Source organism: Bufo bufo, chromosome 3 (assembly GCF_905171765.1).
Source record: "Bufo bufo chromosome 3, aBufBuf1.1, whole genome shotgun sequence".
NCBI lineage: Eukaryota > Metazoa > Chordata > Amphibia > Anura > Bufonidae > Bufo > Bufo bufo.
The window spans coordinates 181939475-181962274 of record NC_053391.1 but is presented as its reverse complement, the minus strand read 5'-3'; the positions used below and the strand labels follow the sequence as shown (position 1 = coordinate 181962274).

At 41.4% G+C, this 22800-nt stretch overlaps 1 protein-coding gene across 1 annotated transcript in view; it reads left to right on the top strand.

Annotated features, from left to right (window-relative positions):
* The window catches only part of CASK (calcium/calmodulin dependent serine protein kinase), a 286458-nt gene that overhangs the window by 177562 nt on the left and 86096 nt on the right, over positions 1-22800 (top strand). The window contains 3 exon segments of the mRNA XM_040423804.1: positions 15533-15580; positions 15582-15611; positions 17687-17767. Of these exon segments, the coding sequence (XP_040279738.1) occupies positions 15533-15580; positions 15582-15611; positions 17687-17767 (159 nt within the window).

Genomic DNA, 22800 nt, shown 5'->3' with positions numbered 1-22800 from the left:
ACCTGCTCCTGTGGGTAGTGGTCTGCAGTTCACTGAATGAGAGGGGTTGCTGCAAGACAAGTTGGTGTATATTCTAGTCTGGGGGCAGGATGTGATAACTGGGGTGGAAACATCTTTTTGTATACCATGTTATACATTGGGACTATGTCGCCAACATTAAAACCAAGAAAATGTGTCCCCTGTTCAAACTGAATGTCCCGTGGCTGGTTGGCTTTTGGGTTTTAGGGGTATTTATTATTTTTTAACCCCTTCAAGTTGTTACTGGTAAACACTGCATTTGTAACATTTGCTTCCCTTTAAATGTAGACAAGATTAAAGTGACATTGTCATTTTAAGTGCTGTGTTCTTGAAGTCAGAAAATCAAAGGTACTGTCCCAAAATGGCATGAAGTGTACCTATTTTGAAGGGGCTTTCGGAGCATGTAAAATATTTGGATAACAGCATGAATTATAAAAAAAAATTAAAAACTTTCACCGGTCCCTTAACACTCTGGTGCTGCTTTGGTGGTCCCCGCTGTTTTTTGTTTACTCTGCTTCAGTGGTGAAGTCTAGAAGATAATATGAACGTACCGTGGCTCTACCCAACTGGACAGAAAATGGTCAAGTTGCTCACTCCACGGCACACCCTCTGCCGAATAAGTATAATGTATGGACACAATGATTAGTTTTAGGAGGGCCCTCAACTAACTGTTGTCACATGGAAACAAATCCAGCTAATATGCATAATAATATCCTATTTATTGAAACAAAATAAATCATCACAAATATATATGTAATAACAAATATAAAGGATATAAAAGTTATATAAAAATGCTAAAAAAAATACAAAAAAGGAAAATATAAAAAATATATAACGGACCTTATACTTAATGCAACAAGAATATGATAAATCCCATAGATTAAAAATGATAGCTATGAATCCTAACATATACCATGATTATAACAATGAATTCTTGTGTATAGCTTTATATAAAAATCATAATTGTAGCAGTAAAAATATTTGGACCATAATCAAAAATGGTCTTGGTATATGATGTGATTTAAAACTGTGATTGATCAAGTATATCACAAATTTATGCAATGCGGATGATTGTAGTAAGCTCTTATTTCCATATATAACCTCAAAGTTTGGTTTATATCAGTCGTTGTCCTTAAAGGGATTCTGTCATCAGAATTTAGGCCTATAACCTAAACATATGGCCAGGTCCCTACTAATACCCTGAATCCGAAACTGACCTTATTAAATGCACCTGTGGCTCTATAATCATATAAAATAGGTTTATATAACCTATCACTCACGTCAAAATGTGTCCAAGGGGACGTCTCACGATGCAGGGTGCCCGGCTGCAGCCTACCTCAGTTCATCGTTCACTCCTGGCAGCGGCCTCGTTATGCGAAGTGCGCTGGCCGGCGCACTTCGCTAGAACCTGCCTTGGCCCCCCGATTACAGCTGCCAGGAGTGAACGATGAACTGAGGTAGGCGGCTCTAATGGAAGGGAGGGCAGAGATTTCAATTCAGAAGGCGGTGCTAGGCACCGAAAGGAGATGGTTGCAGCCGGGCACCCTGCATCGTGAGACATCCCCTTGGACACATTTTGACGTGAGTGACAGGTTATATAAACCTGTTTTATATGATTATAGAGCCACAGGCGCATTTGATAAGGTCACTTTAGGATTCTGTGTATTAGTAGGGACCTGGCCATATGTTTAGGTTATAGGCCTAAATTCTGATAACAGAATCCCTACATTTGTGGTCAAAATATCAGTAATCCTACAAGACCATAATAATCTAATGTCTAATTTGAAAAATGTGAGGATATAGTTTTATGTAGATGAATTGATAAGTCAAATAGCGATCTTTAAAAAAGAAATTAAAAACATGCGTATTTCCTCTTATATAACGAGGACTCTTAGGAAATATGCAATTTCTTTTTTTGAAGATTCATTTATCAACTTCTACTGTTTTAGTCACATTTTTAATCTTCTCTGAAAAGACCTTTTTAAGTGATACTTTTCTTTGGTTATACCATAGGGTAAGAAATGAACCCACAAATTGTGTGTACCCCAGCCGTAATATAATCATCTGTTGGTCACGAAAGGATTACATAGAATATTCAGTTTGGAGTCACTGTAAAGATTTTAGAAAGGAATAAAAAAATAAAAATAAATCCCATTGCAATCAAAACCAATCTTCTGAAAGAGCAGGAGTGATTAGATAGTCATTTTTTATTGTTTTGGAGAGACTACCACAGAATGCAGGTCAAATCCAAACTTATAGACAGTACAAGCCACCAGCATTACACATGTGGGAAAAAAAATTAAAAATATATATATATTAATTATCACTGGCACTTCATAGTAGTCTCTGATGGGCTCCTGTCATTTTTGTCACTAGCTGAAGTTAGGCATGCGAGAGAAATCAGTATTTTGTACACTCAAGCATATTGGTCACATTCCAGGAAATGTTTTCTGAATACAGATGTCAACCATTTTACTAGTTAGATTTCCCTTGAGCAGAAGAACAATATCTCCTTTTGCTTTGCAGTCTGGGATACAAGGTTTGTCTGCTTGTACTTAAGTCTCGCTTTAATTGTAAAGCATTTGTGGTCTGTTCAGTATGCAGCAGATAGGGTGGAGGAACTTGATGTGGAGTCCCACTAGGATATGCTTCAAGCGCTTATACTGGTGAGTGGCTGCTTTTTCTCTGTATGGTTAATACTCTGCACCATTATAGACAGAGTTCCACAAATTATAACTCTTCACATTAACTTTTCTAGCATCATAGTCCCATAATTATGATCCCATACTGCTTGTGTCTACCATTCAGTCTAAATGCATTCATTAAAATGCACCACCAGTTTATTCTCTTGTGTTTTGTCCAGTTTGATCCAAGTGGTCATCTTTGACAATCTTCTTCTCAACTTCACTGGTTGGATATGCACAGACATCTATGTTATGACAGATGCTTGTGAAGACTTTAGCTGTTGAGTGTTTTGTCATCCACATCTTTGAGTATTTCAGACATCATGGAGTGATGTTTAATTGGCTAGAACTATTTTATTAGGCTAATTTATGCTTTGGTTTAATTGACTTTGCTTTTTGTATTGAGAGTCACATAGTTAGATAATGTCTACCTAGTTTACACATGTGAAGCTTGAGAGATTCATATCCTCCCAGTGTCCTTGAGTTCCTACAGCTGCTTGACAGCTACACGCGCAGAATACAACCTGCAGAATATTGACGTACTTTCCAAGAGCATGGTAGGCTATTTGAGTGTGTAGGGGTAGGTTCACACCTAGGGTCGGGCAATAAACCGTATTAACGATATACCGCGGTATTAAGAAAACAGCGATATCGCCATTTCTTAATTACCGCTGTATTTTAGTGACGACGTAGGGGCAGTCGCACGTCAGTGCTGAATGCCTATAAAGCTTCCGGCACAATGGAGAAGGAGGGAGTTCCCTCCCCACTGTGATCCTATTCCCGCCGAGCCACCACTGAGAAGGTATAGTGAGGAGGAGGAGGGGAGGGGCTGTGGCCGCTGCGCCACCAATGAGAATTACCCTCAATTCAAATATAGACTTCGGGTGCTGGCCGTATCGCATACCCGGCACCCGTCCTCAATGACAGGAAGCGGCGATCCCACGAACCGAGCAATTTACCCCTCAAATGCGGCTCTGAGGTGGTTAATTGTCACGTTCGGTGGGACCCTGTCATTGAGGCCGAGTGCCGGCTGTGTGATATGGCTGGCGCCCGCAGTCTGTGTTTGTATTATGAGGTTAATTACATTTATATTGCCCCCCCCCCCCCCCCATACCCCAGTATTATAAATTATAATCATTGTGGCAGTGGCCACAGGGTTCCCTCCCCTCTTCATTGGTGGTGCAGTGGCAGCTTCTGATTGAGCCCAAGCAGTGAAATCTCAGGGCTCTGATCGTTACCATGGCAGCCAGGACGCTACTGAAGCCCTGGCTGCCATGGAAATCTCACCTGCTGCCGTGTGCACAGGCACAGGGCAGCAGAGACGGTGTGAGATCCTATTGCACCCTAATAGATCTTATTAGGGTGAATAGGACAAGGGATGAAAAGATCCCAGGTTCTAGCCCCATAAAGGGGTCTAATAGTTATTAAATAAATAAAAAATAATCTAATTTGAAATCACCCCCTTTCCCAATTTACATAAAAAATATATATAAACAATAATAAGAAAAAAAAAATTGGGTATCGCTACGTCCTAAAAAGTCCAAACTATTAAAGTATTGAAAAATATCTCCTATGTGGTGAACGCTGTAACAGAAAAAAAAATGTAAACACAAACGATTCTTTTTAGTCTCCTCCCCTAAAAAATAGGATAGAACTGTTCTATTATGCGCCGCACGTTCCATAAATTGCGGAATGCACACTTGGCATTAAGTTTTTCTTTTGCGTGGTATTGAGTATTGCATTACTTATTTATGGGACTGAAATTGAATCAAAATTTTGGTATTGTGACAACCCTAGTCATGGGATATAAGTCCTTTACGTCAACAAAGAATTGACAATCTAGTGGCTCTAAACCCCCTTCCCCCAGAGCCAGGAGACCGGCGCTGGTTAACAGTTTGCTGCACTCTGGGGGCTGCTGCACAGACAGGCTGCAGGCCGGGGGCTGAGAACAGTCACTGCGCTCTGGGGGCTGCTGCACAGAGAGATCGGTGTTGGATAACAGTCGCTGCACTCTGGGGGCTGCTGCACCGACAAGCCGGGGCTGAGAGCAGTCACTGCGCTCTGGAGGCTGCGGTAATATGACTGTAGTGTGTAGGGACTAAGACCCATATAGGAAGCGCCAGTTTTTACTAAATGACCCCCAATGTTTTATTTGACTGAAAGGCATCTTTATGATGCCAAGGTGCCCTTCCTGACAATGTGCACCTATAATGGGCACACTCTGAACAACCCACTTATCAGGGTTTCCGCTAAGATGTCCCATTTTCTATGGGAGCAGTGAAGATGGCTGATGGCTGCTATCTCCAGCACTCCCATAAAGAATGAATGAAGAGCAGCAATGGGCTTGGCCACTCCATCAGATTTGGGGGGGAATGGTGACCCCGTTCTTGGTGGGCAACTAAGGAGATATTACTGCATGGGGGCATCAAGGAGACATTATAATGTATGGGGCAACAAGGAAACACGAGTACAAACGGACAGACTGATCCGTTCTTGCAATGTATTTGTAAGATGGATCAGTTTTAAAATGCAATCAGTTGGCATACATTTTGCCGGATCCGGCAACGGAACTGTCTGCCGGAATCCCTTTGCTGCAAGTGTGAAAGTACCCTTGCAAAACTAAATTTAAGTACAGATTGCTTGCTATAGACATGTCACATGCTTGGCAAAAGAAGGGATGGTTCCCACTTCCTGAGGCTTGATTACACCCACGGCATTAAGATTATTTATCATATTTCTGAGTGATCGGAAGCATATGATCGCTGGTTTTATCTTATGGGTTTTTTCTTTTTTATTTCTTTTGTTAATGTCTTTACTTAAGTCCTACAAATTGTGCAATGTATATATAATATAATTCATTGTTCTTGTGTAGTTTTGGGGTTCATTTTTTAAAAATAAATCTGGATTTTCCACACTAAAATTTACAGCCAAGTCCGCATTGAAACCCACGTAACATGGAGATCATTTGTCAACAGTGGTTTAGGTCGCTTGTAATCTGTATTCATTCCATCCTATGATGGTAGTCTCCCCCGACACTGGGCATGCCTTATAGTCAGAACTGCTGCATAAGGTATGTAGACGAACAGCAGCATGGGTGATGAAAAGGGAGGTAGATTCCTATTATACATTGCGTCTGAGCTCTGATAATGGTCAGTGCAAGTAAAATACAGAAGAACATATGGCTTGTTGGGGCAGTGGAGTGGCTCAGTGGTTAGATCTGTTTCCTTGCCAGAGTTTGGAGTTACTGTAAAGAATCTGACCAGAGGCAATATTTGCATAGAGCGTGGGTTTCCTTCAGGTACTGTGGCTTCCTGCCATGCTCCAAAAATATACTGATAGGGCCCATTCACCTGGTGGAATTTGCCATTGGAATTTGTGGCTGCTGGGTGGTGTCTGCCTCCCATTGTTTTCAATGCGAGGGTAGATCTGCAGTTAATGGCCTGCGTTTTGAAGCCACGACCATGCTCTTCTTGGCATGGTTTCGGACAGGCACCACTTGAAGCTGCAACAGATGTCCACTCATGTATATATATTATAGTGTGTGTACGGTTTGGTTGAATGGAGCATTCTTCACCCATATGAGTGCAGTGTTTCAGCCTTTCGCACAGCCTTGAAAAGGCCTGTTTTTGTAAATGGGGAAACAAATGTAATTTTCACTATAGTTCTTAACCACATGTGGAAAGTACTTGGCCTAATGGACATGGAATGTTGTGATCCTACTTTTTCTAACAAGCTTCTCAGGCCACTTCTCAAATACAACTATGTGTGTGTGTGTGTGCCGGCGTCTTTCTCCCATGCTGTAGCGCTGGCCAATCGCAGCGCTCAGCTCATAGCTGAGAGTTTTTTTTTTTTCCTCAGGCTATGAGCTAAGCGCTGCGATTGGCCAGCGCTACAGCCTGGGAGAAAGAGACGCCGGCAGGTTCCCCTGGGTGGAGCCTAACATGTGAAGATACTGGAGGCTATACCGGGCGAACGGAGCGGTGCCCAGGGATAATAGTAAGTGCAGGGAGATCCCTGGGTGCCACTCTACATGTCTGTATACTTAGTTTAGATTTTTTAATCTAGTGAAAGGTCCTCTTTAAGGTAAAAATTGGGAAATGTGCAAGGAGGAATTGGTACGTCTGCACTCTGAGGGTACAGTCGGCGCATGTGCAGTTTGGATCGCAGAGCGGGTTACCGCTTTGATATCCGAATTGCACATGTGCCAATTGTAGTCTCATTGGCATATATGCGAGAATTCAGGGCCAGGCATCATAATAGTGAAGATGGTTGGCCCAGTCAATCAGTGGTATAGGGGGAGTGGCTACAAGGCAGAGGAGGAAGTGAAGCAGTGCTCCAAGGGCTAGGCCAGTCCTTCGGTCCTCTGAGCACCTTGTTAAAGGGGTTATCTGGACATCAAGACCAGGTCTCCAATGATCCCCCATGTTAGAATCCCTGCCTGAATGATCATGAGGTCAGACCCATGTGATGTTGGAATGCGCTGGTCAACACTCTCAATCCACTAGCAGGGTAGGTGGAGTCCACTCCTTGTCATATCGAAGCTGTGCGACCGTACACATTAGGAGACAGGATGGGGATGATGGAGGGTTTAGTGAGTGGAGTTTTCAGCCCAGGGAATGGTGTAGTGGGCATTTATATTTCTGGCTGATCTTCTAGCACACAGCAGCTGCTCATGTACACCCACAACCTGGAAGTTTGGGTTGTAAACAATCAGCGGGAGCATGGAGACCGAAGTAAAGGCTCAGGGAAAGTTGACAAGCACACTATTATGATGTGGCGATGACTGGATGAGGTCTACACAATTAAATTACATTTTGGAGGATCCCGCACAAACCTTTTAACATAAAAATAAAAGCACACATTTCTCTAAAATGACACCTCTGATTGCCGCAACAGAGGTGGTGTTGCACTTGGCATGATCAGCCCTACCAGGCAGTTTGCCTGGTTTTACTAGGGTTCATCATGTTGACTGAACGCTTGAATGTTTATATCTCAATATAGTCTTAGGGTGTCTAAACACATGGCAGAATGCATTTGCAGAAAAACCTAACATAATAATTCCCAGCGCATTCCTGTGGAGTTTAAATTTGTTCAGCTTGAAAAACCTGTTATGGATTTTGTGAAGCCCAATTACTTCATAGATTTCAATAGGAAGTCATAATTTGCTTTAAAATCTGCACCAAAAACAAAACTAAAATCCCCGTGAACCAAATAAATACATGTGGATTTCAGTCTACATTTTTTGCAGCATGTGAAGCCACCCTTATAGTCCTCTAGTAAATGAGACCAAGTACAGAAGGAGGAAATAAAACAAAAAGTACCGAATATTTCAGGATATTGAAACATTGAAGTCTGACAGATAAAGAGAAGTGAAATTCGAGAATGTGTACTACTGTATACAGTGTCGTGAAGCAAAATGTGCTGCATCGTTCATTTTAGATGTATTTTCATCAATGTATTTCATTTGCATTCTCAAATAATGATTCACTTATTTGTAACTGGTTTTCAATACACTCCCCTAAAGAATTATTAGGAACACCTGTTCTATTTCTCATTAATGCAATTATCTAGTCAACCAATCACATGGCAGTTGCTTCAATGCATTTAGGGGGGTGGTCCCTGGTCAAGACAATCTTCTGAACTCCAAACTGAATGTCAGAATGGGAAAGAAAGGTGATTTAAGCAATTTTGAACGTGGCATGGTTGTTGGTGCCAGACGGGCCGGCCTGAGTATTTCACAATCTGCTCAGTTACTGGATTTTCACGCACAACCATTTCTAGGGTTTACAAGAATTGGTGTGAAAAGGGAAAAACATCAGTATGCGGCAGTCACTGTGGGCAAAATATGCCTTGTGGATGCTAGAGGTCAGAGGAGAATGGGCCGACTGATTCAAGCTGATAGAAGAGCAACGTTGAGCTGAAATAACCACTCGTTACAACCGAGGTATGCAGCAAAGCATTTGTGAAGCCACAACACGCACAACCTTGAGCGGATGGGCTACAACAGCAGAAGACCCCACCGGGTACCACTCATCTCCACTACAAATAGAAAAAGAGGCTACAATTTGCACGAGCTCACCAAAATTGGACTGTTGAAGACTGGAAAATGTTGCCTGGTCTGAGGAGTCTCGATTTCTGTTGAGACATTCAATGGTAGAGTCCGAATTTGGCATAAACAGAATGAGAACATGTATCCATCCTCTGATGGCTACTTCCAGCAGGATAATGCAACCATGTCACAAAGCTCGAATCATTTCAAATTGGTTTCTTGAACATGACAATGAGTTCACTGTACTAATATGGCCCCCACAGGCACCAGAATCTCAACCCAATAGAGCATCTTTGGATGTGGTGGAACGGGAGCTTCGTTGCCCTGGATGTGCATCCCTCAAATCTCCAACTGCAAGATGCTATCCTATCAATATGGGCCAACATTTCTAAAGAATGCTATCAGCACCTTTTTGAATCAATGCCACGTAGAATTAAGGCAGTTCTGAAGGCAAAAGGGGGTCCAACACCGTATTAGTATGGTGTTCCTAATAATTCTTTAGGTGAGTGTATATATATTTTTTTGTTACTGCATTCACAGTAGAGGGTAAATGTTTATATTTAATTAGTACTTAGTTTGGCACACAGCTATGCGTATGGTCTTTTTTCACTTATTTCTGCTGCCGTCCTTCACAAACTGCGCCTAATACTAAAAGGAACGGCATAGGCGCGGGATTTGCAGGGCACGGAGGAGACCGAGTATGTCAATCACCTTTACAAGGGCGTGCCAAACGGTGAGAGGACGGAGCCTCTAGGTGATGCTGCAACGCCCCACTAGCACCTAGAGGCTCATTTGCATATTATAAAAGTCATTATTTAGCGAGTACAGCGGCAGGGAGTTATAAGTCATACAGTTATGTTCTGCTCACATTAGCACATCGCTAATGTCAGCCAGCTACATAACGATTTTTCTGATGACAGAAACCCTTTAAATATGCGATCTTCAGATCGCTTCTCTTATACACTACAATGAATTATCTTTGCAGTGTATAGGAGATTTGCTATGTTCTTACTGATCCCTGCCATCTGCAGGCCTCCATAAGAACTACAGCTGTATTAATCTCAGATTATTCAGAGAAACCGAAGATATTACAGAGAAAGAACAGCTTCCCTGATATCTGCATGGGGAAGTCATTCAGGCCCCAGGAGCTCCAGGCGCCATCTTTAAAGAGCAAAAGAACAAGAAAATGGAGCTCATAGTACCAAAAAGTAAAAATATGTTTTATTGGAACATGATTAAAAAATATACATAAGTAAAGAAACAAGTAAATATGATGCCATTAAAAAAGTGATTGGAAGCAGAGAAAAAGCGCCACCCTGGGATAGCACACAGGTCAATTATGAAACATGTATATATGGATCACAGGAAAATGCTGGGTACAATGACCAACCTATGACCCAACAGCGAGGTGAAAACCTAAGTACACAGGTGAGTCAATGGTCCACAAACAGACCCGCACGGCAGTAAGACAAGGCTTGTTTGGCATGTGCAATATTGAAAAATAATGAACAACAAACCTCAAAGGAGACCAGGTGTGGTAAAACACCAAAGTCAAAGTGCCGCGCAGGTGAGGGAAGAGCAGAGACTGTGTGCTGAGTTACCCAGGATGGCGCTACCCCAACGCGCGTTTCGGCGTGCCTTCGTCTGGGGGTCTTTTTTGTTTTGCCATCTTTAAAGACCCTACCGCCGACTTGTATAGTCATATGGTGGTGGGCAAGTGGTTATAAAAAGGACCTCTCATTGTGAAATGCAGTGTTATCGCCAGGCTGCTTGTTATAGAGCAGATCAATATATATATGTTTGTGGGAAAAGATCAGAAAATAAAAGCAGATTAAGGCTGAGATCACATCTGCATTGATTTTTCTGTTATTCGGCTTCATCACAGGAACAAAAAAACGGAAAAAAGCCTGATCCTTATTTGTTTCAATGGGTCATTTTAAGCATCAGTTTTTTGTCCGTTCCATCAGACTTTATTTATTTTTTGACTTCTGCCAAAAATGATGTAAGCATGAATGGAAGGAGTGTTCGGTTTTTTGGGTGTTTTTTATTTTTTTACATTGAAGTCAGTGAATGACAGACTTGGAAGGTGTTCTGTTTATATCCATTTTTTAAAAAATTAAATAGATCCTCCTTTTATATATTTTTTTTCTCTATTCTTCTTTCTGAAGGAACACAAGTCAAGGCAGTTGTTAACTCAGCCTTGGGCTCATTCACACGACCGTATGGCCACGGTGCCAATATCGCAGACCACTTGAATGGGTCTGTGATCCACAAGATATGGCAAAAGATAGGACATAGTCTATCTTTTCTCGCAGTGTAGTCATGGGTTGGAAGCCCACAAACGCTCAGAAGCGTTTGTGGTTTTTCAGGTCCGTGCCTCCGCACCACAAAAGATAGGTCATGTACTCTCTCTTGCCGTATTTTGCCGGTCCGCAGCACAGAGTTCACAATGTATTAACATCTGAGTTCACACCGCTATTGGCAGTCCGCAGCACGGACATGGCAACCATACAGTCGTGTGAATGTGCTCTTAGTCTCTTTTTAATTGGAAAAATATATACAGTATATAGGTGATTCTTTCCTTTCAGGCCTTATGCACACGACCGTTGCATTTTTTGTGGTTAGCGGATCCGCAAAAAACGAAAGCCGTCCGCGTGCCTTCTGCAATTTGCGTAACGGGCGGCCCATTGTAGAAATGCCTATTCTTGTCCGCAAAATGGACAAGAATAGGACATGTTCTATATTTTTTGCGGGTCCATGGAACGGAGCAACGGATGCGGACAGCTACCACAGAGTGCTGACCGCCTCTTTTGCGGCCCCATTGAAGTGAATGGGTCCACATCCGAGCCGCCAAAAACGGCGTCTCGGATGCGGACCCAAACAGCTGTGTGCATAAGGCCTTAAGGGATTAAATTGAGTGCCTTTTGCCCAGCTTTCAGGGATGATCTCTAGCCTTAATTCTACTATACTTGTTAAATTATTGTCTGCTGAAACTAGCGACCATAGCAGGTTTGTCTGACAATCTAATGTGTGTAAGGACCTCCTGAATCTAATCTCTGAATTGATAGATAGCAGCAAGGAGGGGGAGGAGGTGACACACAGCATATCAGAGTATTAAGAGGATATAGCTTTTTGTATTTAGAATGAATGTAAATTACTTTTCCGAGACTTATCACAAATTTTACTGATCAAAGGCGTTTTTAAATGAACATGAAAAGTGAACAGAAACTATTATTGCCCTCACTGTTGTCTGGAAGATTTTAGCAAGACTGTTTCAGCACAGCATGCAGAAATTCCTGCAGAATGACAAAAGCAGTTATAGGGGTATTCTGTTGTGATAATTTTCAACATAATGGGATTGAAAAGGTAGCAAACTATACGAGTACTCGCTTTACTGGCCCCTGCTTCCATGCCCTTCCTCTAACTCAATATGCTGGAAATTGCTTGGCCTTGTAACCCAGCCAGTCATGGGCCATAGCACTGCCCCAGTCCAAGTCATTTCCAGCATATAGTGGAAGAGTTTGGGGCAACAGCAGGGGATCGGTAAGGTGAGCTTAATCTGTTTTTTGTCCTACTGCAGACAAGGCATAGGGGAAGGCTTTTGCCCCAGCCAGTTGTCTAATAGCCATATTTAAGACAATGGGGGGGAAACATTGAGGGGCAAGGCTGATCTCCTAGGACACATAGAGAATATCTTTTATATGAGAAAAGAGAAGATTAGGGCAGGCATTGTTGGGGTATATATTTTAGTTTTTTATAAACCTATTGTGTTCCTTTAAATCTACTGTGCACAATACCAGAAATAGGGAGTACTGTTGTAGGCAATGTATTTACTTAGCTTTTGGTGATAGGTAATGGACTAAAGTTCATCTTTTCATCAAGCATTGTTATACTGCGCATTATTTACTTAGGAAATCGAAACCATTACTTTGCTTATTAATCCTGTTCACTGTTGACTGAGCTCCACCTGCTTCCACATTAAATAGATAACAGCCAGGAGAGGACTTTGTCACTTGCAAGCAGGAAATTTACAGCTTTCCTTTGTGGAAGAGGAAAACATAAAATGGGAATGATTTGCGGCCCACGGTCATTACACAGCGGCAGTACAGCAAGAATCTGTGCTTTAGCACTTACTATTGCATCGACTCATAAAACAGATTTAAGTCATTTGCTTTTGTATTGTGGCGTCTGGAGATTCAGAATAATTCTAACTCCGAAAAATGGCTCCATTCATTTTGAAGAAGTTGCGCTAGTAAACTACTGCTTAACAGATGTCTATTCAGGGGAGTTTTAAAAATTGCAGAGTATATAAACTGTGTATGAGGCCCACATTTATCCCCATATTTGTGCTGTCTTTCTGATGTGTTTTACCCCAGAATTGTCTGATCTGCTATTGACACATTTATTGACCATTTCCGCCATGTACATCAGTTTAATGGAGTGAGCAGTGGTTGTGGGTTGATGCTTTGTCAGGGTTTAGATACATTTTATTCGTTTTTAAAAGAATCTGTCGCCAGTGACCTCCCTGTTTCCATAGAGGCACATAGCTGTGGTTCACCAGATTAAAACGCAAATTAGGCCTTTGGTGCAGTGTGGGCATCGCCATTACTGTTGTTGCACTCTAGCTCCTCTCCTTTTTGTGGATAGCCCCTGCCTGGCCGCTTTCCAACTGCCTGGCTCTGTCAAAGCAGCCAAGGAGAAACTGGCCACAGAAATGAATGGGGCTTGGGTGCAACAAAAGCAACCCCCATTGCTCTGTTGGCTACTAGGCCGGACAACTTGAAGGGTTGTGCATCTTACTAGTCAACACCCCAGTAGTCATAAGTTGTGCACCTTTTAAAAAAAAATAAATAAAATCTGTCCACAGTCCCACCATTCCAGCACCTACCTGTGGCCATCACAGGCGGTCAGTATTCTGGTCCAGACACCCCATTTAAGCTGGCAATGCTTATTATTTGCTGAATGCATTAAGACCAGCCGACTGTCTAATAGGTATGGGTTTGGTCCCGGCTTTCTCCTGATGACAGATGTCTGAGGAAGAAGGATTGTTTACATGGTGAAAATGAGTTAGGGGAGTCCAAATGGAAAAGTCATTGGGAAGATGTACATGAGGTAGTCAAATACATGAGCATATCTAGTAAAAACCATAGTGATCCATACAAAAAAAAATATATAATTAAACACCACACAGTGTTGGCATTGTTGTTATATGTGCTATTAAGCCATAATTGGGTCCAAAAAAGCGATGTTTAAATTTTTTTTCATACTTTGCACTGTCTCCTGACAAAACACAGCATCAGATCATAGTGTAACACACTACATCCCATCGCTGTACGCAGTCGAGATGCCCAGAGAAGGACTAGGAGCGGTGAGTACAGCCAGCACCAGGAGCTCTGTATTCACCACTCCCTGGTACTACTGTGTACTAGTGAGCGCTTCCATAATGGAAGCACTGATTAGCATTTGATCCATAAGACGCACTTTTGTGTCTTACAAAGGGAAAAATATGGTAATTAATGTTTTATATCTAGCATTGCCATTTCCTGTTGGTCATTTGAACTTCTGTAAATGCATTGGCATAACATTAGGGGAAGGCAAGATGGCAGTGGTACCCAGGCCCTGGTCTCTGAGGGCAGCTAAATGCACCTTTTCCACATATAGATATTCTAAATGTGTGGCCCTTTTACAGAGTTTGCAATGGTGCCCAGAAGATTCACCTTATAACTTTTTGAAAAGTGCTTATAGAAGGAGAAAGCTGAGCAAAGACAGGTTCATATTTTTTTTATGAGGTTCTTGGCTCTAGTTAATTTGCATATGTACCAAGGTTCTCTCAGGCTAAATATAAATGTCCTGTGATGTGATATATGATCTGTTGGCTGCTACCAGCCAAACCTAACATCATGTAATGTTTGAAGATGATCTTCTGGAAGTAAAATGTGCACTTGGCCTTAAAATGTTATTTACTGGCCATTTTTTCTTCTGAACATGTGTTCTCTGTGTAACTGGTACCTCACAATTTAGCACCAGTTCTGCTACAAGATTGACAATTCTTTTATTGCTTTCAGTAGATATTTTCTGTATGTTTAGATGACCTGTAAGCCATTGTTGAAAGTGTTTTATACAGTTTTTCTTTACCAAGAGTTTTTTTTTTTTACTATTTATTTATTTTTATTTTTTCTGTGTATGTACTTTTTAGTTACCGTAATCTATCTTCAGTAATGTGGAGCACTTGTGTTGCCATTTTGTCAATCATAGTAATTTGGTGATCAGAAATGTTACTGTACTGTAAGTGATATTAGTAATGTTTATGTACAGTTTTCACTAAACTTTGACTACCATTGAATTTATGTAGATACAGACTTGTATGGTTATGAATATTTTAATACTGATAGTTGATGCAGCTTCTAGACTGTGCCATCCCCCTCGAAGAAATATATTCAGCAGTCTTCTAGTTCATAAATGGTAATGGGGAAAGCAGTTGTAGCCTAATCTTTACGTTCTCACATCCTTGCAGGAAAAAGCCAGCTTGCCAGAGCTTAATAGGATTTTCATCACTTCCTCGAGACAGCATTACAGCAGGAAACTTTCTAGAAGTGTACTACATTAGAAAGGACTTGTATATTTTTCCCAGTGTTCCGTGTGCTGCAGACCAAATAGAAGCAAAAGATGAAAGAACCTACGGCAACTTCTGAATTATTAAAAATCAGGACTTTTATGCAATTGTATCATGTTGGGTAAAAAGACCTTGCTTGATTTCATTATTTTTGTCATTTGATTTTAGCTTTATGACAAAATCAATACAAAGTCTTCGCCACAAATCAGGAATCCTCCCGAGTGTTGCTGTACAGCGAGCCAAAGAGGTAATTGGCTTTTTTTTTTTTTTTCTTCCCTCTTCCACTTCACTATTTATGCTTTTGATCTCATTTCAGTGATGTAATGAATCATGATTCAGGTCTATTAGACTGCATTGGAATATGCTGAGAACTGCCCATATGAAGGAAGATGTAATTATGAATGCAATAACCGCTCTCTGACACTTTAGTCACTTGCTTGGAGTGTTTCTTGCAGAAGAAAATCATCCATAATGAATAGCTCTATTATTTAGTTGTAATTTGACTTCTATTTGGTTGGCACAAATCTGCGAGCGCTTATTTATTCCTCAATAGATATTTGCTATATTTATGGAGATTTTCATCTCTGATTCGTTTTTACACATTCTCTCTGCTTAATTAGCTGACAAGATGGAGAAATTGTTGAAGTCAATCTAATTACCATTAACTGTGTATTTGGGTCATGCCTGACTGGTAATATATTTTGTACCATTAGAATGCAGTTTGTCATCATATGTACAGTGTTATGATTATAGCAGTTGCAAGTTGGCTGGGATTTGTGGAAAATCAGAACGTGGCGGAATCCCAAATTATAAATTCAGATAATTTGTGTTTGACAATCTTGTGTATAAAATGTCAGATTATCTAAGGCCATTTACACACTCCTGTATTTTAGTCAGTATTATCAAGATTTTGTAAGCCAAAACCAGGATTATGCATAGATATAAGAAAGAAGCCAACATATACACCAGACCATGGTCAAAACCCATGGCACTTTGTGTTTGTTTTTTGCTAGACTATAGACTGATTGCAGCATTAACACTAGACTGTGACTGATTGACAGCAGCATTTATTCAAGACTGTAAACTGTTTGCATAATGTACACAAGAATATGTATGAACTGACTGACTGCTGCATTTAAACTAGGCTCTGAACTAACCAGCTTCACCATTTACACTATAATGTAGACTGACTGTGTGCAGCATTTAAACTAGGCTCTGAACTGACAGGCTGCAGCCTGTACACAGGAATGTGGACGAACTGACTGCAGCATTTAAGCTAGACTCTGGATTGACCAGCTACAGCATTTATATAGGAATGTGGACGGACTAACTGCAGCATTTAAACTAGACTCTGAACTTACCGGCCGCAGCCGTTACACTAGACATAACTGTCTAATTGGCAGCAGAGTTTTTGGAAGTTTAATTGTAAATTAGTGTTCCCCAACTTGTACCTTTCCAGAACTACAACTGCTATCATGCCATGACAGCCTGTGTATGATGGGACTTTTAGTTTGGCAACAGCTGGAGAGCCACAGGTTGGAGATCACTGTTCTACATTCTGACTACATGCAGTCACCACTATAGAGAGCTTAGTGACTTACAGTATATGGTTATACATTGCTGCAAAATTTTGCCATTACTGACTGCAGTCTCCTAATTTCTCTGTACAGGCATCTGCAGGCTAAATCCTGTAATGTTATATGCCTATCCACATCTATGCCTATCCTTTGGCACTCTGGCCAATAAAAATGGGACCCGCACCTATATCGAGAACGGAGCCCCGAAAGTGAAGGAGAGCGCAGTGCGCATACGCAGCCGCCCCTCTATTCATTTCTATGGGGCCGCCGAAAATAGCCGAGCGCTGGCTCTGCTATTGCCGTCTGCCCCATAGAAATGAATGGCAGCATTGGCCGCGAATGCGCGGCACGCTCCCAATGGGAGAGGCGAGGATTAGCGCTTGGTGGTGGACGGACCCGTCAGACAATGGGGGCATATCCTAGCGATATGCCCACATTGTCTAAGATGGGAATACCCCTTTAATAAATGACCCCTTTAGTAGCCAACTGATCTTTTATTGGATGCATTCGCAACCAGCCATTCTAATTGACATCTAGGCCCTGAATTATCTGAAGAGCAGTTTAGTAGGCATTCTTCATTCATGATGTAGATGAGTATGGGTATAAGCAATGCAGATGTTTGCAGCCATGAGCAATGGAAGTCTCAGGGATTTTGATGCTGGGTGGACCTCATTTACAGAAGATTTACAAATACCTTCTTTGCTGTCAGTGACTCTTCGAACACTTACTTTGCTATCATTTGTAGGTTTTGGAAGAAATATCTTGTTACTCTGAGAATAATGATGCGAAAGAGCTGAAGCGTATTCTGACACAACCTCATTTCATGGTAAGCAAGACAGTTTTTTATCCTGTTGTAATAAATGTCCAAATACCATGTACTATGATGTAAATAATGGGGTTCTGCCATCACACCCAACATTGATTCATCCTAACAGAGCTTATGCAAGAAGGTTACAATTGGTCTAGTGCTCTACATTGACTATTGGGCTACCTCGGTTTAGGAGAAAAATAATCCCTGGAGCCTTGTTTGAATTTATGTTTAGAAGGTTGTGCCAAGATAGAACATTATCCTGTACACATAGGGTAGGAGATGAGTATCTGCGCTTGTCCTTTACAGCACTAGTGGTTCCCTATAGGACCCCAAGGATAGCAAAGTACAGTGCTCAGCTATCTCCAGAAGTCCCATGGAGAATGAGAAGAATGGCATTGAACATGCGCAACCAGACGCTGCATTCATAGGGGACAGACCTCCAACTCTCGATTTGTGAGGGTCTCAGCCGTTGAAGCCTCACCAATCAGAAAAGTATCTTCTGTTCTTTGGGTAGAGAATACATTTCAGTCCAGGCCTTGAAAGGACTCATGTCCTACCAAATACCATGTAGCTCATTCCTAGAAGACCCTTTGTTAGAGGCAAGTCTTGCCAGCAGGCCATGTGCCACCTAGCAGGACATTGTGAGAAGGAGTAACAATATATAGACTAACATTCATGTCTACTATCTCTTTGAGCTTCGTTTAGCGGGATTTATACGAATCTAACATCTGCTTGTAGTTTTTTAACGTCTTGAGACACATTTTTCACTAGGTGGTTCCCATTTGATGCTTGCTGCTGGATTTATATGCTTAAATCATAGGGTTAGAATAACAATTTGCAAGCACAGGGATATTGTGTGAGCCAGATCTCAGATAGAGGAATTGTTAGAACATTTTCTTTTGGAGGAAAACCACAAGGGAAAATGTCTGGTGCCTGTGCGAGGCTGCATCTAAACGTCCCTGCAAACAATAGTTTCTATTGATTCTGCATCCTTTAGGAAACAAACACTGTTAAGTGCATATTACCTCACCACTCAAGAATGGATGATGAGGAGGAGGTGTTCTGGAGCCGATCAGCGCTGTTTGCAGGATCATTAGGAATTTTCATTCCAATTGTTAACAAATTGTAAAGCATCATGATTAGTTACTCATCATGACTTGGGCTTAATCGTGATTTTATGTGGTAAATGTACGGTACATTTACAGCAGGAGTACTGAATATGTAGCAGGTTTTACTGCAGTAAACATTTCCTATAATATCAGGTAAATGGCTATTAATTGGAAACACTCTGCTCTAATGACAATTGATGAAGGAAACAAATCCAACTAAACTGTGGTTTTGCTTGTAAAGGAAGTCCATTCCTGTATTAAGGAAGCCGTTAATGGTTATTGATGAGCTTTTTTTTTTTTTTTTTTTTTTTTTTTTAAATACTTTCCATGCAAATGTAATACTGGATTAGAGGAATCTTGTTGCTCCTGCAAGCTGAGGTTACAAGATGTAAAAGTTCTCTGAGTGTAAAGGACCATTACAGACAGAGAACATAATATACTCACGGTTGTCCTTATAAATGTATGGATATAGTGTATACAGAATGTATGTACTATGCGTAACCTCCATTATTTATCTGCAGAGGTTGTTATCCAGCCTTCCCAGACTGCTGAATGCCAAACTTGTCTAGTTGTGTGGTGATCCCTTCATATAGCTAGACCAACTTAACGTTCAGGGCCCTGGAAATGCTGGTGGACAGCACTGTACACCTGCATTGGTGAGAACAGATTATGTTCCTCTGATACTACATAATGGATTCACACAATGTATCAAGACAGCATTTTGTGAATTTTTTTATAACCAATATGCCCCCATCACTGCACCGCAAAGATTGCGACCAAACTTTCCCAGACTGCAGAATGTCTGTGAAGGTTCTCATTTATCCAGGTCATGGTACATCTGTAAAGAATATTGCAGAATGTCAGTTCAGTGCATTTATGAATTGGTAAATCCCCCATATTGTAAAATACCTAGCTGGATTTGCTAGCCAAGTGCCTGGAAAAGCTGAGTAAGGGTCCATTCACACATCCATGTGTGTTTTGCGGATCCGCGCATCCGCAAAACACGGACAGCGGCAATGTGCGTTCCGCATTTTGAAGACCTCACATTGCCAGCACTAATAGAATATGCCTATTCTTGTCCGCAATTGCGGACAAGAATAGGACATGTTCTATTTTTTTCGGGAACGGAATTGCTGACCTGGAAGTGCGGGACCGCATTCCGTATCCGGACTGCACATTGTGCTGCCCCATAGAAATGAATGGGTCCGCAAAATGCGGAACGAAATTGCGGACGTGTGAATGGACCCTAGGAATGTGACAAATCCTCTTTACTGTAGCCTAGCTAGACAGGTGTGTCATTCAGGGTCCCAGGAAAGGTGGATAAGTACTGATAACAACTATAAGTCTACCTAAATAAATCATCCACCTCAGTCCCATATAGTGCCATAGCTAGGCAGATTTGCCTTTCAGGGTCCAGGGAAAGCTGAGTTACCACAATGGGGAACTTTTATGTACTGCAGAATACTAAATCTACCAGGATAAATCTCCCTCCCACTCCTAAATAGTGCCATAGCTAGGCAGATTTGCCTTTTAGGGTCCTAGTAAAGCTCGGCCACCACCATGTGGCAGTGTAATAGACTACAGAATACAAAATCATCCAAGTAAATTCCCCCTCCCACTCGTGTGTGTGTGTGTGTGTGTGTGTGTGTGTGTATATATATATATATATATATATATATATAGATATATATATATATATATATATATACAGTACAGACCAAAAGTTTGGACACACCTTCTCATTCAAAGAGTTTTCTTTATTTTCATGACTATGAAGGCATCAAAACTATGATTTAACACATGTGGAATTATATACATAACAAACAAGTGTGAAACAACTGAAAATATGTCATATTCTAGGTTCTTCAAAGTAGCCACCTTTTGCTTTGATTACTGCTTTGCACACTATTGGCATTCTCTTGATGAGCTTCAAGAGGTAGTCCCCTGAAATGGTCTTCCAACAGTCTTGAAGGAGTTCCCAGAGATGCTTAGCACTTGTTGGCCCTTTTGCCTTCACTCTGCGGTCCAGCTCACCCCAAACCATCTGCATGGGGTTCAGGTCCGGTGACTGTGGAGGCCAGGTCATCTGGCGCAGCACCCAATCACTCTCCTTCATGGTCAAATAGCCCTTACTTTCAAAGTTTTCCCAATTTTTCGGCTGACTGACTGACTTTCATTTCTTAAAGTAATGATGGCCACTCGTTTTTCTTTACTTAGCTGCTTTTTTCTTGCCATAATACAAATTCTAACAGTCTATTCAGTAGGACTATCAGCTGTGTATCCACCTGACTTCTCCTCAACGCAACTGATGGTCCCAACCCCATTTATAAGGCAAGAAATCCCACTTATTAAACCTGACAGGGCACACCTGTGAAGTGAAAACCATTTCAGGGGACTACCTCTTGAAGCTCATCAAGAGAATGCCAAGAGTGTGCAAAGCAGTAATCAAAGCAAAAGGTGGCTACTTTGAAGAACCTAGAATATGACATAGTTGTTTCACACTTGTTTGTTATGTATATAATTCCACATATGTTAATTCATAGTTTTGATGCCTTCAGTGTGAATCTACAATTTTCATAGTTATGAAAATAAAGAAAACTCTTTGAATGAGAAGGTGTCCAAACTTTTGGTCTGTACTATATATATATATATATACACACATACACACACACACACACACACACACACACACACACACACACACTGCAGAATTATTAGGCAAGTTGTATTTTTGAGGATTAATTTTATTATTGAACAACCATGTTCTCAATGAACCCAAAAAACTCATTATTATCAAAGCTGAATATTTTTGGAAGTAGTTTTTAGTTTGTTTTTAGTTTTAGCTATTTTAGGGGGATATCTGTGTGTGCAGGTGACTATTACTGTGCATAATTATTAGGCAACTTAACAAAAAAACAAATCAATACCCATTTCAATTATTTATTTTTACCAGTGAAACCAATATAACATCTCAACATTCACAAATATACATTTCTGACATTCAAAAACAAAACAAAAACAAATCAGTGGCCAATATAGCCACCTTTCTTTGCAAGGACACTCAAAAGCCTGCCATCCATGGATTCTGTCAATGTTTTGATCTGTTCACCATCAACATTGCGTGCAGCAGCAACCACAGCCTCCCAGACACTGTTCAGAGAGGTGTACTGTTTTCCCTCCTTGTAAATCTCACATTTGATGGACCACAGGTTCTCAATGGGGTTCAGATCAGGTGAACAAGGAGGCCATGTCATTAGATTTTCTTCTTTTATACCCTTTCTTGCCAGCCACGCTGTGGAGTACTTGGACGCGTGTGATGGAGCATTGTCCTGCATGAAAATCATGTTTTTCTTGAAGGATGCAGACTTCTTCCTGTACCACTGCTTGAAGAAGGTGTCTTCCAGAAACTGGCAGTAGGACTGGGAGTTGAGCTTGACTCCATCCTCAACCCGAAAAGGCCCCACAAGCTCATCTTTGATGATACCAGCCCAAACCAGTACTCCACCTCCACCTTGCTGGCGTCTGAGTCGGACTGGAGCTCTCTGCCCTTTACCAATCCAGCCACGGGCCCATCCATCTGGCCCATCAAGACTCACTCTCATTTCATCAGTCCATAAAACCTTAGAAAAATCAGTCTTTAGATATTTCTTGGCCCAGTCTTGACGTTTCAGCTTGTGTGTCTTGTTCAGTGGTGGTCGTCTTTCAGCCTTTCTTACCTTGGCCATGTCTCTGAGTATTGCACACCTTGTGCTTTTGGGCACTCCAGTGATGTTGCAGCTCTGAAATATGGCCAAACTGGTGGCAAGTGGCATCTTGGCAGCTGCACGCTTGACTTTTCTCAGTTCATGGGCAGTTATTTTGCGCCTTGGTTTTTCCACACGCTTCTTGCGACCCTGTTGACTATTTTGAATGAAACGCTTGATTGTTCGATGATCACGC